Source organism: Malurus melanocephalus, unplaced genomic scaffold, assembly GCF_030028575.1.
Source record: "Malurus melanocephalus ecotype Western Australia unplaced genomic scaffold, MMel_1.1 scaffold_32, whole genome shotgun sequence".
Taxonomy (NCBI): Eukaryota; Metazoa; Chordata; class Aves; order Passeriformes; family Maluridae; genus Malurus; species Malurus melanocephalus.
Window position 1 is genome coordinate 1,116,430 of NW_026623264.1, and position 10,113 is coordinate 1,126,542.

Genomic DNA, 10,113 nt, shown 5'->3' on the forward strand with positions numbered 1-10,113 from the left:
CTTTCCTGGTGATTTTCCTATCCTTTCTCCCTAACATTGTACTTGTGCCAAATTTTGTCATTATCCAAACCATTTTCTTACCRAATGTATCAAATCCAGCTGTGCAGAATCTGCTCATCAACTGATTTTGTATTTTCCATCATTTAGTAGAAGCATTCTTCATTTTTGTTTCAGCTAACTCTTACATGTAAATGACATTCCTGACTGTAACTGCTCCTCTCTTCACTGACAACTCCTTATACCCTCTCACCTTCTCAGTTGTTGCTGTGAAAAGTTTCTTGGGTAAAAATTCTACAGCAATTTGCTTTTGGCACTCTGTGACTTTACAGATTATGAAAACCCTGTCTGATGTATTACAGAACAGTGCATACAAGACACACTGTAATATGTAAGATACAGCCAAGCTTGTGCTGGGTATGAAAGTCCTGTTGTGTCTTCAGCTGATTTTTTTCAGCCAAGCAAGTATTGCTTCAAAGAGTTTTGCTTTGTGAAAGAACCTACATTTCTGCATGAATGGTGCTGAACTGTTCCAGTTAGACATATTTTAGCAACGCTTATTTCTCTTTGGGCAATTTTCAGCCTATCACCTGAGCCTTTTTTTTCAGTATGTGACCTACATCGAAGGTCAGTAACAGAAATGTGAGGATTTTTTTCCCTGAGAGGACATTAAACTTTCAAATAGCTTCGTTGTTCAAGTTACATWCATCCTTAGAGCTTAGAACAATGTATCTAAAACACTCAACTTTATTTTTTTTAATAAGCAAATTTCTACGCAAGAAGGAGGAACCCAACAAAAACACTCAGCAGTCTAATCAACTCCCAAAATACGAGAGAGTAAAGGAATTATGCCAACAAGCAAGATACCAGACAGCCTGTGAACAACCAGGACAGGTAAGCCACAAGGAACTGCAGTTTTCTACTGTGTGTCACAGGGAAATAAGTGTTTTATAATATGCGTCAAAAGAATGTGAGGAATATGACATTTGGAAGGTAACKAAAAAGTCATTGTTCTTAATATCTTCAGAGGGGGGGAAAAAAACTAGCAGACACAAGTTTCTCTGAATAGTGGTCCAATTTATGATCTTGAAGGCCTGTCCTTAGTTTGCTGTCTTAGTACAGAGCTAATAGTAAAACTCTCATGCTCAAACATAACATGAAATTACTACTTTTTCTTTSATTCAGTGCTAARTAAGCAAGATATTTCAGTGATAGTYATGAATAAGGGGGAGAATGATTTTGGGGAGTGAAAGCTTGTACTCACTGRGTGAGTTCAGAATTGCCAAAGCAAGTTGGTTAGTCCTGAGGTTACACCTTATTTCATTTGCTGGGATGAGCAACTGAACAGCACACTTAGTACTCATCATCCTTTATTATTTTTTGAAACATCTTAAATAGAAAGGTCCCCTTGCCCAGAAATGCTCCCTGTTTCAGGTCACTGTGAGGATTCAGGCAGTGATGCCCATGCCCAAGCATTACTTATTCTTCCTGCAGCCTTAAATTATTTCAGTATTATGCCTGACTGATACGAAGGTCAAATTGCCTGCTCATAAAACCACAAGTTACTTCACCCCTGACTACTGTGCTTACACCTGCATCTCCACAGTGCATGCACAGGAAGAGAACTAAATTAAGAAAAGTGATTTTGACTCCAAATTCTCTYCAGTCCATCTTTCATTAATGCTATACCTATGGTAACATATGAAGATGRATTTACTGGGGAGATGTGTAAGCGAGCTGTGTGCCTTCTCACTGACACCACCTCCAACCATGCTGGGGCACATGCGGGGGCCCCAGGCAGTGGCTTGTGCCTGCCTTGCCGTCCCTGTGCTCCGTCCCCATCGCCACACACCTCCCCGGAGAAGTGTGAGGTGATTTCTCCCAGGCAGGCTCTAGCGTTTTCCCCTCAGATGTTTGCTCAGAGTTCTGCAGCCAGCCTGGGCCGGGCGCTGAAATCTCAGTGGGCTGCTTGGGACAAGGGCACAAAGCCCTCTCTGTGCCGCGCTCCCTCCGCTGCCACCCAGGGTGCCGCGCCCAGGGCAGGTCCCGCTCGGCACGGCCAGCCCAGGGCACTGGGAGAGCTCGCCTGGAGAAATGCTCCATCCCACCTTTCCCCTTCTCATCCTGCAGAGTGTAGTGTTACAGTAAATGGTGGTTAATCACAGATTGGGCTGGATTAATGTTACGGCTGTCACATCCTTGGTCAGGTCCTCCATCACAGCTCTCACCTCACACATGCTCCTTAAATGCAGCCACTTTTGAAGGGATGTACACAATATCACAGTCTCACCCAAGGGCAAAGTTTTCAGGAGTTCAAGCACTGCCATTGTAAACAGAGATTAAATTTGAAAATCTGAATGCTTTATAAAAGCTAAAGGAGATCAGTGAAGTCATTTAGACTCTTAGACGCTAAGATGTTTCATTTTAAAGTAACAAAATATTTTCTTTGCAATTATTCCTTATATTTATTRCCTCTTATGCCAAAATCCAGGTTTGCAATAACTACTTTACCACATATGAATAGAAAAAGTTGTGTCCTGGCCAGATACCACACCTGAAGCAGTGGGAAACACTGCTCACAGYCCTGTTCTCAGCCCAGGGCAGCAGGTTGTCCCATATTGGGTGAAGGAAGGAGGGCTTCACYCATCAAGGAGGCTACAAGAACAATGGCATTTCATAGAGGGTTTCCCACCTCCAAACTCTCATCAAGGTCTTCTGAATGCAAAAGATTTTTTGGCTGCAAAAGTGCAGCAGCCATTCCTCACAGCTGGATGAAGGAAAGGGCTGGAGCAGTTTTCAGACACAGCCATTGGTGTGTACACATTGTTTTCTTAAACAAATAGATCAAAGTTGTCCCTGATAATTCTGACATCCTGAAGACTACCTGCAGGGATGCTGAAGTTAAATGAGCCTACAGAAACCTTGTCAGGCAGAGCATCACGAGGGCTGGAGTATGCTCTGGGCTTGTGCAGCTCATGGGGCATGGATCCACTCTTCCTGCTCCATTCRCCCTCATGCCAGCCCTGGGCACCAAGGGCAGGCTCTCTCTCGAGGACAGACTACACGTGGTGCTCACAGGGAAGCCAGCATGGAATAGCTAAGGTGTGAATTTGAAGAGCAACACCAAAATAACATGAACTTCACTGAGGCATTGCAATATGAAATAAGAGTYTGCAGGATTTTTTCCATGTAGAGAAGTTCTTAAAAAAAAAAGTTAGTAGGTCAAATAAATATGCTTTAGTCCAGATGTGTTTAGTTCTAATGTGCACTTCTGAGCCATTCTAGTTTGAGGTTCCTCCAGCAACTTTGCTCTAGTCATTTTCCACCTCTTAGAAGAGAGKAGATACTGCTGTGCATGACTGAGCTTTGTTTTATCTTCAGAGATTAGTATACTCGATTTCAATTACATAGGTGCATATATAGAAGTGAAATCTTCATTTAAATTATGATGGTTTCTAATACTTCCTACGTTTACTCTAATCAGCTGCAGTTAACATCAGTGAAATTAAAATTGCTTTCACTGAATGAGTGAGTGCTGACAGATTTTAAATAATGAAATTACTGATCTGTGGGAAGCTGCTGCTAGATGTCTGCAACTAATAATAAGTATTTGGGGAATTAATACCGTTAAAAGATAGTTCTTAATTTAAATTTACTCTAGTCAATCTGTAGTTTAATTGAAAAGAAAAACACAAGGAAGCTGAAAAAGGAAAAAAAAAATTCCGGTATTAAAATGAGGTGCGATCCTGAGACCTGCTAGTTCCCAACTCTCCAAGGATGTGGTACTCAAGATAATATAATTGCTTCAGATTATTTTCTCTTTTAAAAAAAGGAAAATAAGGGAACTTAGCATAGAGAAGATAATTTTTAATTAAAATTTTCAAAATTCCAATTCTTTTCTATGTCCAGCGTGTATCTGAAAATGGATACACCTGAAAAATGGCGGGGGAGAGGGGGAAGGTAGGAAAGGGGGGAGAAAATACTAGCCATCTGTAAAATATAAATCTAAAATACTTTTAATGAATTTAAATTTTCTAGCACCATTGACAGGTTGCATCAYTTCCATTGTGGATCACATTATAGATCGCTGTCCCCTTGCTGTTTTTGCATAAACCCCTTTATGGGAGGACAGTTTCCACAAGTTGACCCACCTCCTTGAGAACATGTCCGAAATGAGATGCGCACAGGATGCGTTCCCTCCCCAGTTGTGTTCCGGCRGTCATTAACGTGGCTCAGCAGTGAGCCCACGCCAAGGAGAGGAGCGCTCCTGCTGAGCTGCCTTAGCAAGAGCTCTGCTAACAGGTCATGGGAAGTGAGCACTCCCCTCTCCCTGGTGCCTGTGGGCTGCAGCTGGAATGGGGTTGGGATCTCCGTGAGCAGAGGGRCTGCGGTTCACTGGAGCAAGTCCAGCGCCAGACCCCAGAGATGGGGAGGAAWTACTGAGGAGGGGCAGAGGTTTGTTTAGCCAGGGGAACAGAAGGCAAATGAAGAACCTAATTGTTTCCTTTGATTAACTAATGGCTAATTAGAGAGAAGACAGACCCAGGTATGTCCTAGAGGTGCACAACAAAAGGGCTATCAGTAAGAGACAAGTTGCAGCAAGGGAAAATCTAAATGGATGCATGGAAAAAAGTGTTACCATAAGCATGACTAAGAACTTYGGCCCAAAGAGGTTGTGGAAAGTCCATCCCGGGATACTTCCAAAACCTAATAATGTGTCTGCTTTGAGGAGGAGGATGAACTAAATGACCTCCAGATGTTTCTTCCAGTACATGCTCTRAATTTTTTGCCTGCTTAGTACCTGGACTTGAGGATTTCAAGTTTTCTTCTTCCTCCTCAGCTTCATAACTTGAGAAGTGCTGTTAATTTTATGATCTTGTAAGTGAGTTATGGGTCACCTGCCCCTATCATATTTGGATATAGACCAGATTTCAGCTCCCACCCCGTCCCAGCTGTTGATCTGCGCTCACCCAAAGCACCGGCAGTCCCATCACAGCAGGCCAGGTTCACTCCCCCAGTGAAGGGAGCAGGAGTGGGTGGGCTCCCTGCTCAGCTTGGGGGCTTGGGGCAGAGTAGAAGTTTCCTTTGTGGTCCCTCCACGTCTCCACATGAGAGAATGCTCAAGAAATTATGATGGGAACGGGAGGTTTCTTTCATAGTTTATATGCCAAATTCGTCACCAGTTTATATGGTGTAACTCACTGAGGTCACCTGATTGAGCCCAGTTGGTTTAGCAGTGGATACTGATAGGTTGTAACGCTTAAATGGTTCACAGAGTATTTTTAGTTTTCATTGATATATACTCTCTCAGAAATAAGCTGCACAATACAGAAGTATTGATTCACTGCAGCGTTGCTTTCCCTGCCTTTGTTTTAAAATGGGAACAGTTGGTGTCAACTTGTAATAAAGCTTTGTTAATTTTCCAATAGAGCAGAAACATGAACAAATGTTTGTCTGCATTAATGCAACCTTATCATGACACAAATCTCTTCTCAGCTTTCCACTGGAATAACCTGRGACGAGAATATATATTAGTTCAGGAGGTTTAGAGGCAAGCTGCTCTTAAATCCTCCAGCAGGTTATTTTTCTTGAACTCATTCCATCTTCTCACTCATGAAATTCTTCTGGATACTTAGCAAATATCAAATAAAACCATGTTAACTGTGTTTTCATTTGTACTTTTTCTTTCTCTCTTCCCTTACCTAAACGTGTAATTAAGGAGTTGAGTTAATTTGTAAGTATTTATTCTTTTTCTCTCCAGTCTGAGTCATAGGAATTTTCCTAAGGCATAATTTTGACTTCTGGGACCTAACACTCTTTCCCAGATCACAGTTACCTTATGAGGTCTGGTGACTGATAGGCTGGGTGTCTCCAGTGTACTGCTCAATCCATTATTTATGATCAGTATCAAATCCATAGCCAAACATGCATTTTTGTCCTCTTAGAAAAATTACACAACCACAATCTTTTTTAAAAATTTTCCCAGTAGAGTGAAAAAAAGAACCACCCTCCCAAAATGACAACTTTGAAGCACTGTGTTTAAAAATTCAGCTCTTAGATTGGATGACTCAGCAATGAAACCCAGACACGGGTCTGTTTATTTTATGGGCATACATCTCCTACCATCTGCTTGGCACTACCTGCCAGTTTGTGMACAGCAAAGGTCTGAAACTTGTAAAGATCCATGGTCTTCTGCCAGCTCCAATGAGAGCTGACAGTGGGCAGAACAGAAAAATGCATCGTGCTGCCCGTGTTTATATGGCATGCACGCAAATGAGCTCACGCTGCTGGACAGGTATAATGTTGTAGCCACACCTTCCATGTGCTCTCTTATTATGCACCTCAGCTTTAGGGATACATAATATTGTGTTTCCTCCCGAGGAACTGTATCCCAAAACTACCCTGAGGAAATAATGTTTCATTTGGAGAAAATGCCTGAAGGCTGTACAGTGAGATTTTAGTTAGATTAGGTCTCAGCGTATTTTACAGTGATCTAAGGCTTTACGGGTAGTCACTGGAGACATGTTGCTGAATCCAAACATCAGCTCTGCGGTAAATGTGCAAGATTCTTCTGGCTCTGATCCAAAAAGCATGTTATGTAGCCTGTACTCCTATTTCTCACATATTCTTCACCCTCTAAAAACGTAGCATAAGAATTTAATTTTATTATTCATATTCATATTTATCAAATTATCGTATCAGCATTCAGTCAAAAGCACGTCTATTTGTCATACTAAAAGAACACTTGCCATCAATCAGCTTACAGATAATATTGTAAAGGAAATTAGAATGGGGCTTATTAGGTGTAGTCTGGTTTGGCTCGAGTATCTATGTTCTCATAAAATAAATATCACAGGCCATACATTTGTATAGGTCAGCTTTATGACCAGCTGCAGAGTATGAATAAAAACACATTCGCTGGTAAGAGCTGGCCAGAAGTGTCAGATGGCTGGCCAGCCACTGACAGCCAGACCCTGAGCACCCACTAAAACTCAGCTGAAATTATGGTATGGCWTATAAACATCACTCGTGGATCCTCCAGGTTGCAGAATAACCTCCTGTACTTGCAGGAGTTAAAAGGCACTGGTCATCAGCCTGTTTTACCAGAGCATTGACTCAAAGCTGTCTCTTCATTGCCATCTCCCCATTGATACCATCTTTTCTTAGTAAAACTTCAGTGGAGCATCTATACACAGGTTTAACTGGAAGCACATGTGTTTGGGACCAATTGTGTGCTTAAAAATAAGCACGTATTTCAATGCTTTTGTGAACAGCTCTTTTAGCCATTCTTCACTTTGGACCCTGAAGAGTCATCCCTCATAGCTGACAGAAAYATGCCTGCAACTTAGTTGCTCAAGAATTCATAGGAATTGCCAGAAATTATGATACCTCTAGTTAAAATACCATTCTGTTTATGAGTTGAAACGAAATATGAAGATAAGTTTCTTTATCTCTAAAAATAATCTTTCAAAGCATGGTATTTCATGTTTCAGCCTAAATAGTTCACATTTCAGCCTAAATATTTAAGCTTTTATTAAACAGAGAGCAGCTCTTCCCAGATTTGACAWTTTTTTTAATTCAAGCAATTCTTGATTGGAAGCATCAAGTCTATTTTGGATAAAATCCAGAGATATTCCAGGAAGATCACTGGATTCACTGGTTTCATGTTTTTTAATGCACGACTGTGGTCAGCCTTTTCACTATCATCTTACTTGTGATCTCTAACAGAAGGACTTYTTAGTAGAATGGCACATTTTTTAACAAAACAAATTATTTAAGTCTTTTTTAAAGTAATTCTATGTACCAAAAATGTCCAGACAGAAAACATAGTTTATGCGAGACCTATTTTTTTAACACTTTCTGTAGTACTCCTTTGAGGTTCTCTTTTTGCAGAGTTTCCATTTTAAAGTATCCAGTGAAGTAGAGTGCAAGCTAAGYCCTCTGCAAGCTAAATGTATATGACACCATAGTAACAGAATGTTATTGGTATTACTATTTATAGCTAAAGGATTAAATTTATCCTTTTCATTGACTCCCATTTGCTTGCACCTGAGAGTGGATGTTTACTGCATAACAGAAGTTTCTTGATGTTGAGTTGTAACTACAGGCAAGTTAATAGATTTGGTAGAGGATGCTATACAGGTGAAATATTTGCTGTCTTGACCTAGGTGCCTACATTTCTAGAGCTGACAAAGCAGTTCATGCATTTTTTATCACTACAGAACTGCTATAACTGTGACACTTAAAATCAATCTTGTCTATACAGCGAGAATGCAAAATAGTGTAGTCTGTAAAATTCCTAGGCATTTTTCTTTCTTTCTTTTCGTAAACTTGTGAAGTAGCTCAAAATTGCCCAATTTTGTATACTCATTTCTGTTGTACAGTAATTAATTCCTTCATTCCTTCTTTCCTCCAGTTCTGTCCCTGTGCATTTATCTGAATGTATTTCTAAAGTCTGTYATGCATTTCTGTCCATATTACATCAGTTCTTGTAGGACAAACTTCTTCCCTATATGTTGAACCMGTGACCATTGCATTTTCCAGGAGTGCTTCTCAGGGGCTAAGGCTGTATGTAATTAACTGTYTTTGAGTATATTCATGTAGTCAGAYTCTGGAGCATGATTCAAYAGAAAGTGGTTCAGTTTKGAGAGAGCAGTGCAAAAATTGGGATCTGYCATTGTGGGCAGTACCAGCTCAGTTCTAAAATGGAGGAGATTTTTTCCACAAAAATGCAGCAATTCCAAATTCCCTGAGCAAACCTGGCAAACCATCCCTGTTAAACAGCTTCACTCCTGTGCAATGTTCAAGTACTGCTGAGATGAAACAGCACAGACTAGTATTTCCAGGGGCATTTAGGAGCCTTGGTCAGGACCAGGGTTCACTTCTGCTCTACGGGAATGCGTAGAGGACATGACCTTAGCTAGTAAACATTTCTCAGTATTCAGGTCCAGTTCAGCAGAAATGAACTGCTGCTACTCTGCACTGTTTACCAAAGACAACTAATTACAGGGCACTTTTCAATATGTGGTGTGACATGGCCTCTTTTAATGGCCCAGAGAAAGCAAGAGCAAGACAGTTCTGATTGCAGCAGCTCAGCCCTGAACCAGACTCCTTTTCCAGCGTTATCACATCAAGTCCCCTGGCACTCCCCCAGATCTGGTTACTGCTAATGGAGGAAAACAGTACTCAACCCGTGATGGTATTTCCATCTAAACTGTTTTTGAATTTAGAGCATACCTTTTGAAACAGGAAAAAAGGGAAATGAGATCTTGAGGACATGTTTAAATTCATGAAGTCAGGCCTTATCTTAACATTCCCTAGGCTGAGCAATAATACTCAGAGTCAGTCATACATTRCAAAAATGAAAAAGCACCTGTAAAAATATCGCTGCTATGTTATATTTCCAGTTGCATGTTTTTCAGGGTTTCGTAACTTTGTGATAAAATCTGACAAGGTATTTAACACTGACGTGTCTACTGCAAATACTAGGTGTTTACATTTCATAGAATCCCTTAGCTAGCCTAYTGCTGGGACATTTTTCACAAATTGTCTAATTCATTTCCTCTCAATGTAAGGGGGCAGCACCTGTCTCAAAAGTGTCACAGTCTGTTAACTGCACAGAGTTGATTTGAAGTCCTGCCTGAGTAGCTCTTTACAGTGCAGTGCATCACAGTGATTCATTCTGAATGTATAGTTTTATGCCTTAATTATAATCAGTAATGAAACAGGCTTAATTTTAAGRCTGTGGYACAACTGATTAATACCAGGAAATCRAGACCCCAGGTAGTTATGAAGTCAATCTGAGTTGTCTTCCTTACGTAACTCTGAGTCGCAACTGGAGCCATGCCAGTAGCAAGGTAAAGCAAAGCCACCAAGTACAAACAATCCCTTTTAACCAGCACAGGTTTTACCCTTTGTCTTTGAAATGTCTTTATAAAGGCAAACTTCTGCCCCCAGGATAAAATCCATCATGATAGTGCCATTATCCAAGGAAAAGCTTCTGCTGCATTACTGTTGCAGTGCTTGCCTCAACACTGAGGAGCAGGCACAGGCACTTATGTGTTTAAACTTCAGGCTCAGCAGAATTAAAGCAGCTCCATTTCTGAAGGATAGGAT

The 10,113-nt window shown here is 40.9% G+C and overlaps 1 protein-coding gene across 5 annotated transcripts in view; it reads left to right on the forward strand.

Annotated features, from left to right (window-relative positions):
* The window catches only part of SULF1 (sulfatase 1), a 120,982-nt gene that overhangs the window by 90,599 nt on the left and 20,270 nt on the right, over nucleotides 1-10,113 (forward strand). For all 5 annotated transcript variants that reach the window (XM_057363912.1, XM_057363914.1, XM_057363913.1 and 2 more), the window contains one exon: nucleotides 762-891. In XM_057363912.1, the coding sequence (XP_057219895.1) occupies nucleotides 762-891 (130 nt within the window). The remainder of the gene's footprint in view (nucleotides 1-761; nucleotides 892-10,113) is intronic.